The sequence below is a fragment of the Camponotus vicinus genome, unplaced genomic scaffold, assembly GCF_025532165.1.
Source record: "Camponotus vicinus isolate PSW18456_S1 unplaced genomic scaffold, iyCamVici1.0 SCAF_1, whole genome shotgun sequence".
NCBI lineage: Eukaryota > Metazoa > Arthropoda > Insecta > Hymenoptera > Formicidae > Camponotus > Camponotus vicinus.
The window spans coordinates 33,630,438-33,653,048 of NW_028141945.1; the positions used below are offsets into that span (position 1 = coordinate 33,630,438).

The 22,611-nt window shown below is 36.2% G+C and overlaps 1 protein-coding gene and 1 long non-coding RNA gene across 13 annotated transcripts in view; one reads left to right on the forward strand and one right to left on the reverse strand.

Annotated features, from left to right (window-relative positions):
- The window catches only part of Scgdelta (sarcoglycan delta), a 294,591-nt gene that overhangs the window by 9,606 nt on the left and 262,374 nt on the right, over nucleotides 1-22,611 (reverse strand). For all 3 annotated transcript variants that reach the window (XM_083084034.1, XM_083084042.1, XM_083084052.1), the window contains 3 exons: nucleotides 13,108-13,387; nucleotides 1,010-1,199; nucleotides 423-615 (listed from right to left, as the gene is read on the reverse strand). In XM_083084034.1, coding sequence (XP_082940160.1) covers nucleotides 423-615; nucleotides 1,010-1,199; nucleotides 13,108-13,387 — 663 coding nt within the window. The remainder of the gene's footprint in view (nucleotides 1-422; nucleotides 616-1,009; nucleotides 1,200-13,107; nucleotides 13,388-22,611) is intronic.
- Nucleotides 1-22,611, forward strand: part of LOC145962758 (uncharacterized) — a 107,572-nt gene that overhangs the window by 4,538 nt on the left and 80,423 nt on the right. The gene's annotated exons all lie outside the window — the stretch shown is intronic.

The window sequence follows — 22,611 nt, forward strand, 5'->3', positions numbered from 1 at the left end:
CGCGCTCTATTCTCAAGCCATAAAATGTTTCATTTCTCACGCGATTTGCCAGGAAAAACCGATAGTTGCGATATTACTATTTTTTTGCAACTGTTTGATTTAAACAATGCGTAAAAATTTAAATCTGATAAAGCAAATATATTTGATTAATCTGATTACAATCTAATAATTATTACTTGCTAGAATATAATTATATATACGAGCAAATGTTGGGATATTACATCTCAATGCAATTGTTTATGTAAATAGTTGCAAATAATCGCATAACATGTAAAGACAATATATAAAAATTTCCTATTTATAGATGATACTAATAATAAATAATTCTCGATGATATGCGCAGAGAATTTCTTACGGATTTTTATCGATTAAACAATTAAATTTTGCAATGTATGTCATTGACATATTTATAATATAATTACCTAAGACCGCGCCCCGATTCTCCTCTGACCAATGGAGTCTGTACGCTTCCCTGAAAAACAGCACCACCTTCACCGGTTACTCTCAACATTTCCGCTCCCACGATAACCTGTTCTCTGTCCGCGGAAAAGAGCACCCCTCCTCGAGGATCGGTTATTCGGAAACCTCTGGAAACGCAGTCGACACGATCCTCTCCTAGAAAGAGAAAAACAACGTGTTTTATGCTTTTAAATTATTTTTTCAAATGCAATTATATATACACAACAAATTATTTATATTGTTATATTATATATACAATTTAATTTATAATATATATATATATATATATATATATATATATATATATAAACCTATTTTAAATTATTATTCAAAAATATATCTTATATTTTATTTATATATTTATATATATAAATAAAATATATAATTTGTGTGTATATATATATATGCATCTTTTTTTTAATAATAAAATTTTAATAAATTAAGCTACTTAGACAATTTCATTTTTATTTAAAAGATTGTGATTATTTCTTAATATCGGGTTATACGTGAAAAATGTAGACTGTTATACGCGGTCATTTTTATAACTTACCAACTGTTAATCGCGCGAGGAGTCGACCATCGTGAGATCTTGCTGAGGCCGTAAAATTACTCCATGATTCCAACACCAAGTTTTTGCCCCTCCGAGATCTCAGGCTGGAGGCCACAAGGGCGTCTAATACGGCAGCTTGACCTCTTAGTTCGATTCCCCCAGGCACCACTTTTAGCGAGCCGATACCTTCCTGAAAGAAAAGGAAATGACTGTCAAGACAGAGGGATAGAGGGAGGAGGGCAAACTGTCAAAACTTTCTAGGCCGCGGCTAATACTTTGATAAAAATAGAGCAGAGCCTTGTCACGATTTATTACCTCCCTGTATATTTTATTTTTCAAATCGATGTATCTCAGGCTTTCTATTCTTTATAAATCCTATTTTTACCATCGCTGAAATATAATATTTTATTTTTAACAATCTTTCGTTTAATCTTCTGATTAATTATTAAGATATATTTTTAAAAGATTGGCATTAAATTTAGAGCGAAAATTACCATCAAAATTAAGATTGGAAAAGCAGCATGGCAGCCGCGATAGTCGAAGATACTTCCCGCGCGCCAGCAAAGCCAGAATTTATTAAAGTCGGACCGCACGTCGGAAAGCCTCGTAATATCGGTATCCACCTTCGAGATCGAGTGTGCGCGCCCCGTCGCACTCGTATCGTAAAATAAAATAATATACTCCATTACTGTGTCGAGTTTCCGCGTGACGGTATTAAGTATCGGTGGCACTCGCCATTATTGCCACTCAGACGTCTGAATTATAAATGCAGCGATGAGCTAGATGCAGGTTACATGCAGTGATCCATTGTACCCGTTGGCTTGAAATATCTATCGTAATATTCGAAACAGTGGCATAGGCAGAATTTTATTTGAACTCGTGGTATCTTTCTTTCTCCTTCTTTCTCTTTCGCCCCCGAGATGTATCGAGCGAAGAGGGGTAGATGGCCACCCGGGGGTGGCCGGGACGAAAGGAGAAACACACCATAAAGTAGACACATTGCGCGTTTGCATTCATCTCGTAAACTTCGGATAGTCTCCCACCTGGGACTTATCCCGAGCGGAAAGTGCAATTTGGCGTTTATGAAACGGTCTTACCGCGCATAATTGCGATCGAACTTTGCCTCCCCGGCTGCGTTAAGAGGTATATGTCTGGTTGAAAGAGTGAAAGTAGCCGTATTTCACTTTAAAATGATCGTAGCTTTTGCAAAGTAATCGAGAGAAACGTGTTATGTTCAGACATATATTTATAGAGGAGGATTCTCGGGGAAAGTTGAGAAAATTATCAGTCGGGATTAAACCACCGAATTAAACCGTAGCAGTTGAAAGCTAAAATTACATAGATTTTATTCGCGCGCATCAATATAGCGAACACGAATTGCATTGTTCTATAATCTTTTGCGCTGAGATGAGCATAGTTCGATGCAGACAATTACATTTCTCGTATTAACGTGAATATAATGTATTTTAATATTGCTTCGGAAATGTGCATGTATTTTTCACGAAAAAAATTGCACATGAAACGTTAAGAATAGTTCGAAATGAACAGATAACTTGACAAATTTTCCGCATCTCGTCTTCTCTCTACGTCTTCTTTAAAATACCACTTCGCGGTAAAATAACTCGTCTTTCTCGTGCCTACCGTCCACATTGGTTTCCGATGATTGGCCGCTCGATCGAAAGCAATTGCCACGCTCTGTCCACTTATTATTACAGCTGTGGAAAAAGAAGGTCGTTGGGATACACGTTGTCCGAACTGGTTGAACTTCCGATCAAGTAGCCTCCAATTCAGTGGTTTTTTTTTTTAGACCGAATATCGTGCCAAATATTTGCATATAGCGCGGCAATTTGATACGTCAATTCGGGGTAAAGCGATAAGGATAATTTCCCTATCAAAATGTGAAAAGCCAAATGTAAAGACAAATTTTAATATATCTTTAACACAGCCGTATCCAACTGGAATTTAATTCAGATTTAGATATATAGATTTTAGGAAAAGTTATAAATCAGATTTATTTCACATTTATATCATATCTACATTTATTTCGAATAAATTCCATGTCTCTAGAGACTCAAATTTTTAGAGAAGTATTTTTAAGATAAATTAAAGCGATTTTTTTCACCAAAAGCGTAAGAAAACTTTTTATTCGTAACTTTTGTTGATTTAGAATTGCATTATAAATATTGACTTGTTAAATCTTTCAATATACCAGAGTATTTAATGATTAAATAAATTTGTTTTTGATAAATATTTAGTCGAGAAAGCTTTTATGCGAAAATATATATGTATATATTTTGTACGTGGTGAATATAATATAATAAGAAAACTAAATTATTATTCTACATAGATAATTACCAATGGGCAAGTAAACGAATATTACAAAGATTATTTTTATCGGTTATTACTTCGCTAATATTTTTATCAGCAGTTTTTTCGCGTTTTTTAATTGATACAATTACATAATTTGCTATTGCGCCATCATAAGTGTCGATATTTTGAAGGAAATAACTGATTGCTAGATTTGGCTAAACACTGGCTGCAAGATCACGGTTTAAACATAGAATTTGCCAAACATCAATCTGGATGTGCATAGTTGCGATCATCAATGAGAGCAAGTGGAAGGAAGAGGAGATACCGAGCCACCGACACTCGATTAGCCAAATCGTTCGGAAAACGATACGATCTCTTTGCCCTCTACTTAACCGTAATCGTAAACCCCAATAGCACCCGCGGAGAGCGAGCGAGCTTGTGAGGGAGAAACAGAGGAAGACGCGATCGTGCCGGTAGAATGAGATCGAGAAGAAATGTTGCGAGAAAAAAAGAAAGAGAGACGAAGTACGTTATAAGAAGGAAAAAGTGCAAGCGTGGGAGCGTAAGCGGCAAAACGAGAGAAGAATGAGGAAAATAGAGAGAAAGAAAGAACTATAGCTGCACCTGCTTTTTAGAATCGCCAGACGGTCTAGAGGAACCTTTGGAGTCGAGAAGATCGTCCAATCGTAGTGGTGAGAACGAGCGGCAGTAGTAAAAGTAATCTACCGTCAGACAGGTATCATTAAGTCCGAGGCTTTATACCCTTTTTATCTCGTTGTCTGTCGACCGTTGATAAGGGGATTTAAGCGACAATAAAAAATATCGACCCTTAGCCCTCTCGCAGCGCGAACGAGTGCGTGCCTTTCTCCACCTCTTATCTCGATTTCGCGCGGTTTTTTTCGAGGATAGAAGAAGAGAAGGTAATAAATAGAACGGAAAGGAAAATGCGCGCAATTAGCCGGCTAAATTTCGATCGCTGCGTCGAATCGACCGTATGCAAACCGTATTTCCTTCGTATCGACGTGATTGGCTGCCGTCGCGACCATCAAATATTTATCGTTGAAAAATTGCGGATTTATGTTCGACGACGGAAATTGCGCGGTGCGGCCGATTAACAGATTTCCGGTCGAGCTAAAATCAATTCGCGTGACGATGTCAATGAATTTATATGCACTTTTCTGCCGCAAAATAACGCATCGTTCCCATATCTCGCGCACTTCGTTTCGAATTCCGAATTCCGAATTCCAAATATCGAGACACGTGATTCGCGCGACAAGGGTGTTGGTAGGATAGCGGTGGCGCCGGTTGTGGCACGTAATGAAATCCAAATAACACCCCTCGTAAGCGTATATCATCGTAACGACGCCTCGGCTCGACATTGCTCGGTTGGTCGTCCATAAATTAATACAAAGCACGTTATTTACAAGGATTACAAAGGCTTTCTGTTTTAGCGCCACGCCTGCTTTAATCGTGGTCAATTTTTTCGTCGCTTTCTTATCGAGATGAACTTCGCTTGAAATGATCTATTAGAAAAAATACAAATATATTCTTTTATATTATGACGTTAATATATTCTATTTTTAACTTTAAAAATTAACCGACATATTACTATGTCATTTAACAAAATGCTCGATTTTTATTAAAATTCTCTTCATCGATTAAATAATTATATAAAATTGCATAAGATTTTCAAAAATAAAACAGGATATCTAAGCAAAAAAATTGTTTATAGAATTTATAGTTTGACATTTCGATTTAAAAAATTTAAAGAATCTTCAACTTTATAATGCTTTGAAACAGTTAGCGATAATCTAATCAGAAAATAAACATATTGCATTATAATGTTATATAATTAAATTTTTAATATTCAATATTTTAACATAAAATATATATATATTAATTAAATATTCGTGACATAAAAGTTGTTCTTGAAATAAAGTACCTAGTAATTCTCCGAGAATTTTGAATTATGCCCTCGATATTATTTAACTTCCGCTAAAAAGCAGCAGCGAAAACCCAAGAATATATTTCCTAAATTGCTTTAACATAAATTTACATCCGTATGAAATTCACGCCAGGACGTAGTCAGATTTCAATTGCAATGAATTTCGTTCGCGCAGATGAATAGAAGTCGGCGCGTTCTGAACGCGCGCCACGCCATTTTCGCGAGCCGATTCGCGTGCACATCTCATTCCGCGGAAGTCGGAAATTACATCCGCATCCAGGAAATAATATGCTTGTTTCCGCCAAAAAATGTAGCTTCCAAAATCTATTGTTTCCCTTTTCTTTTAATTAAAGTTTCATATTGATTCAATTCCAACGATTAAAGTGAAGATTTATAATTCTCTCGCACATGGTATCATAATTTTTATTTCAATTGTATCTCATGCGATATTGTTGGAAGAAAATCGTTATTAAAAATGATAACCGTTAAATTTTTTGTATGCGAGCATGAACGTGGCATTCGCAGTTTGTATGACTGTGCATCGTTGAACTCGGTTACGTACCTTCCATGACAAGACATTCATACGTTTCGCGTCCTAACGCATATGTATGTATGTCGCGATGATTACACATATGCACATGGCGCTACTATGTGCGACCACGCTAATGCACCTCACGTAATTATCCCAAGCTGGACGACGACGTTAGCAGTCTCGTCTAACTTCCGCGCTGCGTCGCGAGATAATTCGATTCGGAATTTTGTCACCACCTTTTCCTCGGGGGATCCTCGGCGACGATGAACCCCCTCGCTAATCATAACCGAATTCAAGGTCCATCCTCGGCCGTCGCTTATCATCCTCTCCGCATCACGATATTGCAATTTCGTGTTACGCGGGGATCAAATCGCGGGGACTTCTAATGCGTCTTGCGAGGATTAACTCCCGCTGACGATTTCGTCCAGGTCATCTTCATCGCGCAACGGCGAATTAACGAGAAGATTATTCCCTGGTCGACGAAGTGATATATTGGTATATTCTCGTCCGTAGACAGAAGTAACGCTTTACCATAAGTTTCGGTGTCGTAATTATCAAGTCAATTGTTGCCTTGGCCAAATCTTTAACAATTTCTATTTCGATAAAAAGTCTATGCCATTCCTATAAAAACGCATAAAAAAATTGCATTTATGTTTAATATTTTAAAAATCGAGATCAAAGATTTCTCTCTTTCTTCTTTCTTCAATTTTGTTAAAATGTTATTTGAGTTTAGCTATATTTATTTTCATGCGAAACATTGATATATAAACACATTGATATAACAAGATGAAGTAACAACCGCATGTTAACAATATATGAAAAACCGTGCCGCCTAACGAATCGTTTTCGCGGAGATTCTTCTCTCAAAATTGTCTTTTTTTTCCTAAAATAATGAGCAACCCTAGATTTGTGATGCAGCGCGGCAGCTGACTGTTTTATTTACGATATATATAGATATGTATATTCTTCTTACGCTAATGGTAACAATTATATAAGGGAGATGAGAGAAGAGACGCCTTCGAGGCATCATTAATGTTGGCGCGCTTTCGTCTCTTTTAGAATCTTCTCTTAATAATATTCCTGGGCGAGTTTTCTTCTCTTCTTTTTGAATCGCGCCGCTTTTTTCAGCTTCGATACAATAATTTATTATATTTCCTATTTTCTGATATTAGCATTCGCTACTAAGATGGTAACTGCATTTAGGTAGAAATCCTCGTAGCTTTCACGTACACACTGGGTCAACCGGGAACACGCCGCACGACACACATCTCTACGGATTATGCAATATCGGGGGAGGGGAAAGGGGATAGCGAGGGAAGGGAGGAAACCTATAACCCCAATCTGGTATGTGACGTAGGGCTGCGGGATCGGCGGTTCGAAATGGGAAATCGATAAAAACGCCGCGACGGCTGGCGTAATGCGACTGCCGAATTTAAATCTTCGCCGCGGCGATTTTTGTGGGACAAATATCGTTCTGTTGACTTTTGGCTCGCGCCGAGGCTCGCTCGTGGTCGGCGATATGGGAAGCGAAATTACGATGTAGAACAAAGTCTAAATTTATAGTTATTGAAATTCATTTAGACGAATACATAGAATATGTCATTTGATATAAAAATGAGCGTATATTTTAAAAATTGTTATTCTTACTTTCTGTTCTATTTATTAGTCTAACTGGTAATATTTTAAATTATTATGAAAAAGTGTCTATTTTTGCAAATACCAAGATATGACGCAGATGAAAGTTATACATGCTACGAAAGATTAAGATGAGATGCATGATTAATCAATAGAAACAATTATTTAAAGGATATCAATTGATAAAATATGAAGTCTTCATAGGAGATTCGTACGATGGTTCCCCTGTGGCTTGGCGCGAAATCCCTAGAAACAATAAACTTGTCTGCTCGGCCTTCCACGCGAACCAACCTATAACCGCTACCACTAACGTACTACAGCACTGCTATACGTTCAAAATTCATGGCGCTATACCCGCTATATTGCACTTACACTTGGTGGCTAGGTGCTATAATGGATATCCTTTAATACTAACATACCATATGTATGTATGGTATACAGGGTGATCACTCGTGTTTGTACACACATGTGGTATCAATTCCTGCTAAAAAACTTGCAGCTGCAAAAAGTTTTCGATATTCATCATCACTTTTATTTTTATTTTTCTCCTTCTAATTATAATATGTGATAAAATCCGTCCAGAATTATTATCATGAATATTTATAGCAGTTATTCTCAATTGATACAGATATTTTTTTTAATTAACAAGATTTTAATATAGATCTTTTTATATTTCTTTTATGTAGAATATCTATGCAAGAGAGACATAAAAATATCCATCGATGTAGGAATTAACAGAAATATATATTAATAGTTGTAGTTATTTCAATATCAATTTCCTAATCTTACATAATTATGTTTTCAATATCATTTCCCTCAAAATTATAACTTTAATTTTGGCAATAAACGAATAGTACATTTCTGTCATATTGCAAATTTGAAACATTTCATAAATTACTGCACTAAAAAAAATTTTTCATGTCATGTCTATTTACAAAAATTATCTATTGAAAAAATAACAAAGTGAATATTTAAAAAGTGTCTATTTCACACACGATGATCTAACAAAAATATGCGCAAATGTATATATATGATTTGAGTAGAGAAGTGTTCATTTGAAGACATGAATTTCAATTGATTCTCAGCGAAAGGGACGCTACGAAAGGAGCCACCTTGTATGGGTGCGGAGGGCGCGCGTGCAATATGTATCTTCGTAGGGGATGTAGGAATGTATACAGGTGAATTCTCTATGGATACAAGGGTTATAGAGGATAAGGTCCCGCAAGCGATATTAGGTGGAAGGGGCATCTGTTCACTATGGCCATGTATGTAAGCCGTTAGTGTCAATATAGTGTCCGTATACCATTCCGTTCGACATAACGTTTCAGGCTGTATTATATATTGTCCGTAATCGAAGATCTCTCCTAAGACCTCTTCACTTGATGGGAATCCCAAAAAGAACCTGAAATATTGATACTCACGAACGACAACGTGTACTTCGTAAAGAAAATCTTTTCGTACCGCCATGAAAATGCAAGCGTAATCGATAAAATCCTTTTCAAACAACACACAATTGAAAATTGCAAATGGAATAGAATGACATAATGAAAAAGAGTATTAAAAAAAATTGAAGAAGCAAAATCTCTTGAGTAGTGAAAAGTATAAGTGATAAATAAAATTCTTGAAATTATTTATAAAAAACTTAACTATATTAAAATGTTTAAAGAATTGTGGAAAGATATATTTAAACGTTTAATTTTTACTTGTATAAAAAAAAGAACGTCGGTTATACTTCCACAAAAGTTAATCGAAGTAAAGCTTGTGCCTCTATTTCGCACGAATAAATTTATCGCGGTGAGAAATTCATCATATACATGCAATTATTAACAACTAGCATCAAGTGCGACAAAACCGTACTTCATTAATAATAAAGCGCACCGATTGAGGGCTCTTAATTAATTCCGCCGAGGCGAAAGTTTTGCAGTTACGAGGGCGAGGCGGTTTTCTTAATTGAGAAAAATGATTTAATTTCTTCGCGGTATCTCTCTCGTTTGCGAATGAGGAAAGGACATCGGCCGGAGTTGGCCGAGACGGGATAACTCGTCGTGAAAAGAGGCAGTGGGAAGCAGACCGAGGCTCTCATCAAATATGAATAGTCGGGAAGGATGGGTGGATAAAGGCGCGGGAGAAGTACGGTGGGCATGAAATATTTCCCGATTCGCAAGTGCATCGCGCTTTCACTCGCCTAGGAGGAATGCCTCGTATAGGAAAACTTCTAGATGGGTATCAACCAAGTCTCGAAGAGTTTCGCAGTTTCCGGCTCTACGTCTCGGAGACTTTTGATTTCGACGGCGTAACTGGCAATACCAGGTTTTATACGCATAACTAATACGTATTACCGAATCGCATTTATGGTGCGTAAAATATAAGGGAGTTTCAAAAAGAACCTAAATAAAAATAATATTTAGTCGCTTATTTAATTCGCTAAAATAAATATTTTAATTTTTAGTTTGGATTAATTGTATAATTAAATAATGTATAATTAAAATACATTGCCATTCAAATATTTTTACAACACATTATTTTTTCACTTCGCTCTAATATACATGAAATGATAATTAGAGACATATATAAAACGCTAAAATCATCGCATAATTTATATTATCCTCGGTTGTTTTATGGAACATCTTATTGTCTCTAGGTTTGCGAGTCCGTTTAGAAAATGATGTTAGAAAATACAACAGTACTTAATTTCAAATATTGTTCCGATTTTTGCCATTTCAGTTTGTGTTATAAAAAGCATGAGATATCAATATATATTGCGTTTTACTTTATCTTTTTAGATTTCCAATAATCTATATCTATATGTATTAGTATTCTATATAATCAATCATCTATAAAAAAATACTTTAAATTATAAAAATGTTTACAATCATATACATTAAGATATTATTTAGAACATATTATTGATATTTCCTGCTTTATTTTCTGCGAAATATGTTTGCTTCAAAATAAGTTAAATAAAAATATTTGCTTCAAGATAAGTTTAACTTAAATTATCAATAAAAATAGAAAGGAGTTATATTCAGTTTTATGAAATTTTCTGATCAATCCGTTTATACGTCAGATCCCATCTATTTTTCACGCGTAAAATTTACAAAATCACGTTTTTACTCCCTATAAACGAAATTGCCGTGCATATCTCTTTCCAACCAAACCATATCTCTTTCCGTGGCCGCTTGATTCGTGCCAATGGAGGACTTTTACATTCGACTTTTCCGAGATATTCCGGTATACGTCGAATTCGTCACCGTGAATCGAAATCGTCGTAAATCGTCGACCGGGCAGCCCGCAACCCGACCGCGCGCAATAATTAACGCGCCCGAACTCGTAATTGATTGTCTCGCTGATTTACCGAGTCGCACAATTAATCGGACATGAGTTATCGGCGCGAATACCGGCCGATAAACGAGAGTTTAATTATCGCTCCTCTAATTACGACTTACGACGAACGAAGGAGAGGAAAGAGAGAAGACGATACGTTAGTTGGAAAAGTTTTCGGTGTGAATTGGCAAACTGAGCAGTATTAACTGCGTTGAAGGATGTTTCGAGAAAGAAAAGAACTGGAGAAAAAAGAGAGCTAAAGAAAGAGGAAGAGAAAAGCGAGAGAAAAACGAATGGCAGATCAAATGAGAGAATCACTGGAGGATGGGATAAGAGATGAGGAGGCAAGAGAGGGTGGCAAGAAATTGACGGGGAATGGAAGTGGTGTAAAACGGGAAAGTATCGAAGAAGGAGAAAGAAAATAAAAAGGAGAGAGAAAGGAAGAGAGTAGAAAGGGTGAAGAGGAGTGGAAAAGAAGTGGCAGAGACTTACATTTCCCACGGGGTACTCCTGCTTTTCCCAGACTTCTTACTTACGGATTGATACTCAATTTCCACCGAGTTTAGCCCCCATCGAGGGATCATTGCGCCAGATCGCGAAAGCTCCTTTCGATTTCGAATAAATTCGATAATAGCGAATAGGGAGTTGCAGCAGCAGTAGCAGTAGCAGCTTGGCGAGGCCGCGAGGTGGATAGTACCACGATCGTTTTTGCCTTAATCGGGCTAGACACTAGCTTAGTCGACCAATCCATAGCATTGTTGCATCTCTCTTACGTACGTGGGAATGCTGCGATTTGCAGAAGCGAAAGTGTTGGTACGTTTATGCGACCAGGCGATAAAATGGATTGAAAGAATTTATGTGGGTCTCTGTCCCCGCGTATGAATCGAATCGTACTGCGTGTGCTGTAGGTGATTGCGAAGTGCATCGTACAACTGCTTTTTCGCTCTTCAAAGTGGCCTATCGAAAAAAAAAAATTGTTCTAATGATTTTATTTAATGATTCATTTTGTGCATTATAGCATTGTAATTAATAAAATTATTAGAAGAGTGTTTGAAAAATTTACTTAATAAGATGCACACATTCTTCGCTTAATTCTGTAAATTTTATCGTAATGAGATATTTAAAAATTTCCTTCTATTATTGTCAAAATTTATTTAAAAACATCATTTTTTTAAATTAAAATTTGCAGCACACAAAGGGAAAAATTAAAGTTAATAATATCAAAATTAACGCTATGATATATATTTAATATGATAGGTAATTTCTTGTTGGATCCAAAATCGCCAAATTCGTCCCAATAACTTAAGAAAGTCATAGGCAAGTTGGTCGCGACATTTACATCGAAACGACCTTCATATTACAGTCATTATCGCAATCAAGAAGTTGGTATGGGCCGCGTTTCTCGAGATTGCGAAGAACGAAAGGAGAACGCTCGAACATTACCGACTTACTTACTAATGAATCCCACTCCCCCTTTTCCTTTGGTCGATTCCAAGAACGTGTAATTGTAACGCGACCGAATTAAGTCTGAAAGAGAAGAAGTATGAAGTGCAAACGACAATTTTCGGCAACGGAAACAACGCGGCGCCAATATAACAGTTCCGGCAATTACGGCGAATTATATTAACCACTTTCGCGCTTCAAGCCACCTTTCCCTCTGCCACCCTCAAAATCGTCGGTGATGCGCCCTACGTTCGCACGATCCGACACCCTCGTCGAGGCTTGTTATTCGGGCTCAAGAACTCGCGCGAAACTAATTCCAAGCCGCAAGGTAGAGAAGTCGACTTTAATGACTGTCGAAAAGTTACATACGTCCCTATCCAGGTCGAACTTACAGGAGAAAATCCTAATCAGGAAAGGATCGTTCCGGACCTACCCGAAGAGCGTTTCTACACACCGTGATATATTATTTTATATTGATTTGTTACAAAATATTCTCGATAAAATTCTCGAATTAATCGACATACAAAAATTAGTATTATACATGCAGTTGCTCACAGAATTGATTAAATTTTTTAGAAATTTTGTATGAATTTTTAATATAGCTAAAAAGTTATATTAAAAAAGAAAGAATGTAAAAAAAGTTTTTTTATTACTTTTTATCAGTAAAATATGTAAAATATAAAATAATATATTTTTTAAAATAATATACTTCCTTTAAAATAAGATATTTTTCTAAATAATATTTTTTAAAAGATTTTTTAAACATTTGATCAACTTTATGAGTCATTGATATTTTTATCTATCACCTCAAATTTTTATTAAAGAAGTTTGAGAAAAAACAATATTGATAAATTGTGTGTATATAAATGTGACACGTTGAAATAATATCTCATTAATTTATAAACTTACGGAACTGAATCCCATGACTTTTAAAAGCCAGACGGTAAGAGCGAGGTTGAGAATAACGATGACCATGAGCGTCAACACGAGGGAATAAAGACATCTTTTTCTCCAGCCGTAGACACCTAATCTGAAGCCGCTTTTACACGGCGTACCGGAAGCGCGCTCCTCCAAGGCGGAAGTTGACGTTCTCGAGGATGATCCTGCCATTTGCCGCGCTCCACTGCGGCGACTCGCACTACCGGAAGTGCAAGGCTCGTCGGACCATCCCCCTTGGCCCCGTGACATTCTAGAAATATAATTTAATTTTATCGAATGGAATTTAATTATATCACTGCGATAAAAAATTCTTTCACTTTAATGTTTCTAATTTTTTTCTAAATAAGATTAATAACTGAAGTTAAAATTAATTTATATTTACGAGATAAAATCTTTCTTTTTCTCCGCGAAACTTTGAAAAAAGTTATTCAAACGGCTTGTAAATATATATAGAAAATTGTGGCAAGTGAATATAAATTTTCAGATTTATTCCAACGAGAGAGAATTTATATTTTTTCCAAATAATTGAAGATTTATTCTGTGGATACTATGTTTATCACGTTCATACTTTGAATACCATTGTGTACCTTCGTGCACGTTCTCGTGCTACTAGCGATTTCACGCCGTAAATTGGCAGATTACGGTTGCGAGATACAAACGAGATGCGTGTTATAGCTACAGGTCGTTACAGTGTGCAGTTGCGAGCCATTAATAAGACTACAATTACGAGGCTGTTCTTTCTGCCGTGATCATTTATCAACGGTTTATACCTCATTCTTGAACACCGGCTGCGCGGAATTGTTCGGAGAGGCGAAATGCGTCACGAAAGACAGATCTTCCGGTTTTTTTCCTTCAACAACGTGAGATACTTTATATCGGACGTGTACGGATTGTAAAGATACACTCACCGAAGATCACTTTACGAAGTTTTTCCCCTTTGCGAAGTGATAACTTAATTTCGTTAATTTCGCCACTATCGATGCGTACTCAAATGTCATTTTTATGAGGTTCTTACAAGCTTATTTTATAAATTAAATTACCGGAAGGAAAATGTAATCAGTATACGTATTCATTTGTAACGATATTACAGTAGAAAAAATACTTTTGGGATATATTACATTGATTATGCATTCGGCGAACATTTGCATATCGATGCAATTCATTTTCGTTGGCCGTCCCCTCGGTTATATTAACTATGACGATAAAATAAATCTGCTGACTTTTACAACATGAAGAAACCAACATTACACTTTGAATCACTCATTAAATATCATATCTCGATCGTTCTTAATATTAATTATAATGATAAACTGGTTCATTGACTTTTATAAAATAGAGCATAGAGTTGTTTCTGATTTTAAAATTCTTTTGCAGGAATTTATATTAATTTTTTTTATTAATTTTATTAATTTTTTATTAATTGTAAAAAAAGTATAATTCTGATACATTAATAACAAAAATGGTACTGCTATAGTATTAACAAAAATCGAAAAATATATTTTAATTATTATAAATATTATATAAGTATTATTTAAATATTATAAATTATAGATATAGATATTATATTATTATAAATTTTATAAATATATTATACTTTATATATATATATATACACACACACAGTTTAATATTATTTGGGAAAATACTTTAATCTTGTTTACGCATAAATTACTTTTAAGCTCAAAATTTTTAACATCGCTGATAAACCGCGAATCAACAACTTAGTAATATACTTTAACTCGAAAATAAAATAGCTTGTAGGATTAGAGGGGTACAGAAGTTAATGCGCGATCCTAATGCAGGTTTTATTTTTATTGGACATACGTACGTTCGAACCGAAAATCGCGAAATAAAGAGACGAAATACGAAACAACGGGAATGAAAAGAAGCGAGGAAAAGAGAAATAGATGGATACATATACAGAGAAAGAGAGAAAGAGACTTGAGACTTATGCAAAGCTGACCACAAAATGTCTGACGTAACTTTCCTAGCTAATCCCAAAACCGTAAGACCTTGGAACGATAAAAATAGAGTAGAATCTTTTCCATTCTCGCACAGCTCCCTCCGCATTTATTCGTTCTTATTTTTGTTACGAAACGAGGGGTTTAGTACCCCAAAGCCAAAAAGAAGTGAGAGAGACTAAGAATGGGAAGAAGAGGGTAGTCTACGAAACAATGCTACGAGGAACGAGAACTAAAATATTCAATGCCAGCTTTCTTCCTTTTTGTGGATAATTATACTCCTTTTGTGGATATAAAGAGCTTGAGGGCTGGAAATTAAAACCACTACACTGAAAAAAAAATTCTGGGTAAATCTATGAGATGCATTTAGTAATGCATTTTTTGAAATATTTAGTTTTTATCATCAAGTATGATAATAATAACAAAATATTTAGTAATAGTTATAAACATTTTCCAAAAATAGTTATAAATATTTTACGTTTAATTGAGTTCACTAAATATTAAAAATAATTAAATAATTTCGTCTTAATCACCTATACGTTTAGTTGAAACTATTTCACCACAGCGCTGTGATGAAATAGTTTCAACTAAACGTATAGGTGATTAAGACGAAATTATTTAATTATTTTTAATATTTAGTGAACTCAATTAAACGTAAAATATTTATAACTATTTTTGGAAAATGTTTATAACTATTACTAAATATTTTGTTATTATTATCATACTTGATGATAAAAACTAAATATTTCAAAAAATGCATTACTAAATGCATCTCATAGATTTACCCAGAATTTTTTTTTCAGTGTAGGTATAAGCCGGCGCGAGAAAAGCGGCACGCGGTTCCTGTCTGTGCGAATTTCTCGACACGATCGTGCAGTTCTTGATCAAGCTAATCCTTTCTCGATACGTCCTAATAATTGTTTCCCATCAAAAACGTATTCGCTTCGCGATTTTGCTTCTCTGGATTTCAACATTTTTTTGCTATGACTAGCGCGAATATATTAAATTCGTTAATGAAATCCATTAATCAAATTAACAACATTTATGACTTGTATAATGTTAATCTCTCGACGTATCATTAAGCGACATCGGCGTTATAATTTAACGCGAGAAAAAGGTAATTTCTGAAGGAAAACACGAGAAAGCAGGATGTATCAGCGGGCTACAGCCTCGGACACGAAAGACCCTCATTAGGGCCACCGTAAAAATTATAAACGAATTTCGCGATATCGTAAATCCGACTTAAAGGAACGAAGGAAAAAAAAGGAAAGTAATCTGTTCACGTGCGCGTTCACGCGACGAGCGAGGAAACACCGAGAGTGTAAATTTATTTAATGCCCTTTGCATATCTTTCTTTTTAAGTGCCCGCTGGGCACAAAAGGGGGCAGGAATACAGCGCCTGAGAATGGGCATTATGAATTCAGGCTTTAAGGCGCAATTATAACACGGAAATATTTCATGGCCCATAAATATGGGCGTCGGACGTATGTTAAACGCTCGCCGGAACTTTTGACGCGAAGTTAACGCAGCAACCATTATTTTGCAGTCTCGCGCCAAAAGTGCATTGCAAATTAAGAAATTATTATCGCCATAATAATAATCCGAGGCAGCGTAAAAATTTTTCACGCGAGAATTCACGTTAAATATTATATTTTATATATACGAATACACACGCACATCTTATTTTTCAAAGATCGCAAAATTTTCGAAGTCATGAATAGCGTCGGTGCATTTGTCGATTGATTTGTATCGAGGACTTGTTTTAACGTGAAATGTGATTGTCAGGCTTGACTCTCTCATTTGTCCAATGCGAAGGACGTGTTCGTATTTACATAAAGTCACCGGACGACCGTATTCAGTGCGAAATATATACGACGCGGAAATACGCACCACTAGACAGTTTACTTTCGGCGACGAACAATGGCCAGCTTAATAAAATGTACGGGCGGGTACAATTACGGATATCATTTATTTCGCGTGGGTGACAACGATGGATTACAACGGCAACCGCAATTTAGATTCTTTGCTGCTCGCGATCTCGGAGACTCGCCGCGCGGGATAGATTTATTTCCCGCTTTAAGCGCCCGAAAGCCCCTTCCCGGATGCAGATAGGGACGTTGAATGAATTAATCCATACCACATTTGGGTGGTTGTAAGAGTGTTTAAATGGGGCGGTAAGGCGGATGGAGGCCCGCTTGTAGAGCAACCGTTGTTTAAATCGTAAGCCGAGCTTAAATTGTCTGCCATCCAATCCTAGGTTTGCGCTTGACTCAAGTTGCAAGCAGGTATAGCTCGGCGTTATAACCGGCAGGAAGCATTTTGGCCACCATTGTTCACTAATATTCCGTTTCCCGTGTTGCCGAAGTTGTTTCTAGGACATCGATGACAGCCTTAGCGCCCGCGCACGCTCGAAGAGCGCAACAAGCAGTAATACGGCAAGCTAAACACGTTGTTTTAATAGATAGAACCTTGCCAAGTAATTGTTACTTTCTCTATTTCCCTCTCTCTCTCTCTCTCTCTTTCTCTGCTGCATTTTTATGAATTTTTAATTTATACCTATGCAATGTGCATGGAAACTAATATCAACTGTACGAATGCGGTCAGAAAATGGATATTAAATCGTAAATTGTAATCTTGCGCTTGAATAATGGATTTGCATCTATTTCCATTTCTTTAAAAAGAAAGCAATTGCTCTAGTAAATTAAAAGTAATTTTAATTAAAAATTGTTTACTCTTCATTCATTTTTTATTTTTCAATTCTTACTAATAATAGTTCAGTTAATAAATAATCAGTTTTTATTCATTCTTCATTTTCTAATCAAAAAAGCGAGAAGCAAATTCACTGGACTAATTATTTATTTAAAAATTTCCATAATAAAATCAAAATTTTTCCTAAATCGCGAATCAGAAATAAATAAGCCAGATAAATCGATCAATAATTTCCTCTTTTGTTCACAAATAAAAAATATTCAGACGTCGAACGAAAGCTAAATCCTTCTTTGAAAAGGCGAAGTAGATGGATGTATTTGCCAGCAAATCGGAGCTCAAAAGCCTACTCGACTTGAAATGTCGATTCAAAATCGTCAATCTCTATGCAAGCCTCATCGAACTAAGAGACAGCGCAAGCAGATTTGACTTTGCGATAACGATTAATAAGACGATTTGAGACATGTGCATATAAATAATGGAATTGAAATTTTTGTAATTAGGAAAAACGAGAGAGAAATCACAATTTATGTAGTAAATATTTGAATTGTAATCAAATCAAATTCGCTAACAGGTTCCTCTCTTTTATTTTTATTTAATAACTAAACTTATATTCGTTTGTATAACTCATGGAATTTAATTTACAAGTCAACAAGCTCATATATGTATATTTTGCCCTGCGTTCTCTACGCGAAACAGTCATATAATGTCCTGCCCTCGAATATCGTAAATCTAACATACGCGGTCTCACACACACAATAGCGCACAGGGACATGACAGAACAGCTTGACGTGATAGAGGAGCTGCTACTGCCATGTCAAATCGGGATATCTCTATGCTGGCTGTCCCTCTAGACAGAATGAAGATTCACGCCGCTGTTTGCGACAATGTAGAGCCCATGTAAATCGAAGGAACCGCCGGAATGGACGGAGTTAATTATTTTCTCGAAGCGTTTCCATGCCGAAAAGCCACGGCTTTATCGGGCGGTTAGTAGACCACCACACCCTTGCGGTCTCTCAGCAATGAGAGAGTTAGTCGGACGTTCAGTTCGACTTCTACGTCGCTGATAATCCACCCAGATGGCCGCGCCGAGCCCGCAAGCCAAACACAGTTTAACCCAGACGGCCACTAATAGACTCGCTGCACCCCAAGTACGCCGCCTTTTTACGTTTGCATATCTCTCTCCCCTCTCCCTTCCTTTAGTTTATTGCTTTCTGCATTCTTCTCTTCCGCTATTGTTCGGCAATTTCCATGAAAAATGTCGAAGCTATATGGTGCACGATATCGCAGATGTCTTTGACTATACGACGATATGACAAGAACGTATGTCGCGGAAATTGCAAAACCTTCCCCTTTCACCCTCTCCCATTAACCCTTCTGTCGACTTTTTTTCGATTTTGCCGTGCCACACGGTTCATTGGGGTAAAATTGAATCGGTCGACGTTCCGCGATGCACAATGAGTCTCGCTCTCCGGTGAACAAAAGCGATTTCCTGAAGTGGCGCGCATCTTGTTGCAAGCATTGTCATTACAAGCTACGAGTATATCATGCGAATGCGTTTTTCCTTCATCTCTTAATTTATATCAGCAATTTAACAGATAAATATTTGATATTTTTCATCGTATATCGAACGTAAATATTGGATCGCTACTTTTTTAATCATATAATGGTGAATATTAAAAGCAAATCAATGCAGCAATTTCCACAATTGCTGTGCATTTCAAATAGCAGCGACAAGAGATGGCTGAAAAGTTCAAGCGCCAGCTTCAATGCGAGAAGACAGAGAGACCGCACCGACATCAAATGAGAAAAGAGAGCGCAATGTTCTCGAATCAGAACATTAAAGGTCCGATATTTCCCGAGGGTCGCGCAAAACCCCTTAAGGGAGGTCAGTTATTGGCCGCGCAATTCAATCAAAAGATCAAACATCGAGGAGTCCTATATAGAGAGCAGGTCGGAAAACGTAACGGCCGCCACCTCTCTCGATCCGCCGTTATTTTCAAAACGTGTTTCCACAGATTTGTGCGAAGTCGAGGAACAAATTACGTTTTCGTAAATTCTCCTCGAAGCGACAGGAGAAAAATTCTTCTAGGAAGTTCGTTCCGTTTTAATAATTATGCGAATTTCGCGAATTTACAAACTCGCGACGCGAGCGTTCGAATTCGTAAATTTCCCTTCGAAAATTCAAGCCGGATATCGGCCGGATCGCGAAAAAGTAATTGAGGCAACGGGTGTTTCGGGTTATCTACGGCTAATTAAAGCCGACACGGCGCACGGCCGCGCATCGTAATGAAGCACGCGTGAGAGATTCCGCGAAGTACGTAATGTCGGTAATTTGCGCTTGCGGCGGCCATTAGCGGCGCTAATTTGCAACGAAAATAAATACTTTATTTCGTTTGCCAGGATCCGCCTTTGCCCGTTCGCAACCTCCATGCGACTGGAATGCGATGCGTTAATAAATTTGACGCGTAAAACGCGTGGGAGATGGTTGCGCTCAATGCGCAGATAGGCATTTATGGGCTAATCATTCGGGAATCATCGATTTATCGCTCCGACGCGACGGCCGAAGTAAATTAAAAGAGCAGGTGCGCCGATTATTAACGCCCGTTACCGCGTCTCTCTCTCTGAATACAGTCGGCTGTATGTATGTCGTTAACATCAATCATCGTCATCGGCATTTCACCCCACCGCTACACGACGTTGATGAGACACGACACGGCGTTAATATCCGCGTAACATCTTGCGAACGTTGTACGCACCTCGACACGTTACAAATCTATGCCCCCGAAATAATATCACGGTTTGCTGTCGTGACATTTCTTACCTTGCAAATCCTAACGACCAGTATTTATCTGTCAGAAACCAATATTATGTTGAATATAGATTATTCGCGATTATATCACGAAAATTAAACGAAAAATCGATTCTTCCTACCCGTGTAAAATAATGCAATTAAGATTGCATAAAAAATTACCATATTTTCTTTCTTCATTCATGAACGTTATGAAGGATCGCATATTTTATTCGAATAAAATTGGAAGTAGCAAAATAATTAATACGTTTAATTAAAAGTGAATTATCGAATGAATGCTTAATACAAATTATTCCTTTTGAATTAGCCGATTTAATATTTCATATATTCGCACAATTTTCTTTTTTTCTACGTGAAGTTAAATCAAAAGAATGTTCAATTATATCTACGAATGCTATAGTTGTCTCCAATAATCCCACATTAGCCTAGTTACCAGTTAAACGTTTCTAAGCTACCCAGTAGAAGAGTTCCCGGACGCTTTACTCATGTCGTTTTTCTTCCTTCTTCCTCTCCATAGCTCCATTACACTCTCACTTTGGCTGCTTACCAGAATCACTTCGAGAGACTCCCAGTATTTTCGTACCGTTCTGGTTCAATAGTCTCAACGACCATAAGCTGTTACTTCTATTTTTCTGGTCGAGAAGAGTGGATATAAACAAAAGTCAATATAATCATAAGATTTTCGTGCTGCCAGCCATTTTGATTGCTGCGATTCATCCTTTACACCAACCTTTCTCGATCAAATTAAACTCTTAAAATTCACAGTCATTTGTATTACTTGTTGAAGGTACAAGATTGCAAAGTAATAAAATTTTCGAAGCAATTAACAATACGCTTTCAGCTTTTCTAAATTACGAAAAATTGTTTCTATAATTCTCTGAAAAAATTATTTCCAATATATTTAATTTGTAAACCTGATGTTACGTTAAAAACATGAGACATAAAATATTTGTTATTGTACAAGTTATTTTTAATAGTTTTAGCCGTACAAACCACGCAATACACGCAGTATAAACGCAATTTGGAGTAAATATTTGATGGATTAATTTGTCCCACCACAAATGTAAAATATTTATTGGCAAAATTTTTATCTTACACACAGCCGCGGAAATAGTTAAATCATATAAAAATAGGAGAAGCAGGAATGTTTAGTATTACTTGTAAAAAAGCTCATATATATTTTTATATTCCTAGATTAATCAAATAATTCTAAGGGATTTTTTGTTTAATAAAATTTTCTCCGAGAGAAAACTATTTGGAAAAAAGTTATACAAATCGATAATATGATATTGTGACAATTATCTATTATATAACTTTTATTATTCAACATCGAAAAGCTTTCATTTAAATAGGATTAAAATAATTTTTATCGTAAAATTTCTCTCGTATGGTTATAGGTATAGAACCGGGTACAGAACATTCTCTAGGTCGTCTCGACATACTTAATTATTTCGCGGGATTATCGCATTAGCTACATGCATTCAAGGCGGTAAGAGTATTAGTTCTCGTTCTTGTTGCCATTTATCCCCGGACATGCGGGCGAACGCTCTCGTTCTGGATAGCTCAAAATGATTTTACGTCAAAGAGTGATAACGTCGATAGATGGAGGATCAAAAGTATTAATACTCCCCAATCCGCACAGCATCTATCTTTGTCACCATTCATCTTTGTTATTTTTATTGCAATACCGAAGTAATACATAGGTGCGCGATCATTCTGCTTTATTTATTATTGAACATATTACATTGTTTGAAAATATCCATAATTATATTTATTCAAAAATTTTTATAAATATTAAATAATATATAGTGTAATACGATTTATTAAAAAAAAAGTTTAAAATATAAAATATTTATATTTCGATGAGTATTGTTATATATGTAGAATGTGCTACAGAGCAATTTTCTTGTTGTCTATGATTGGATAAATATGATAATTGGATAAATATGATTAGCTAAATATATGTGATATTGATTAAACGCGATAGGGGACAGA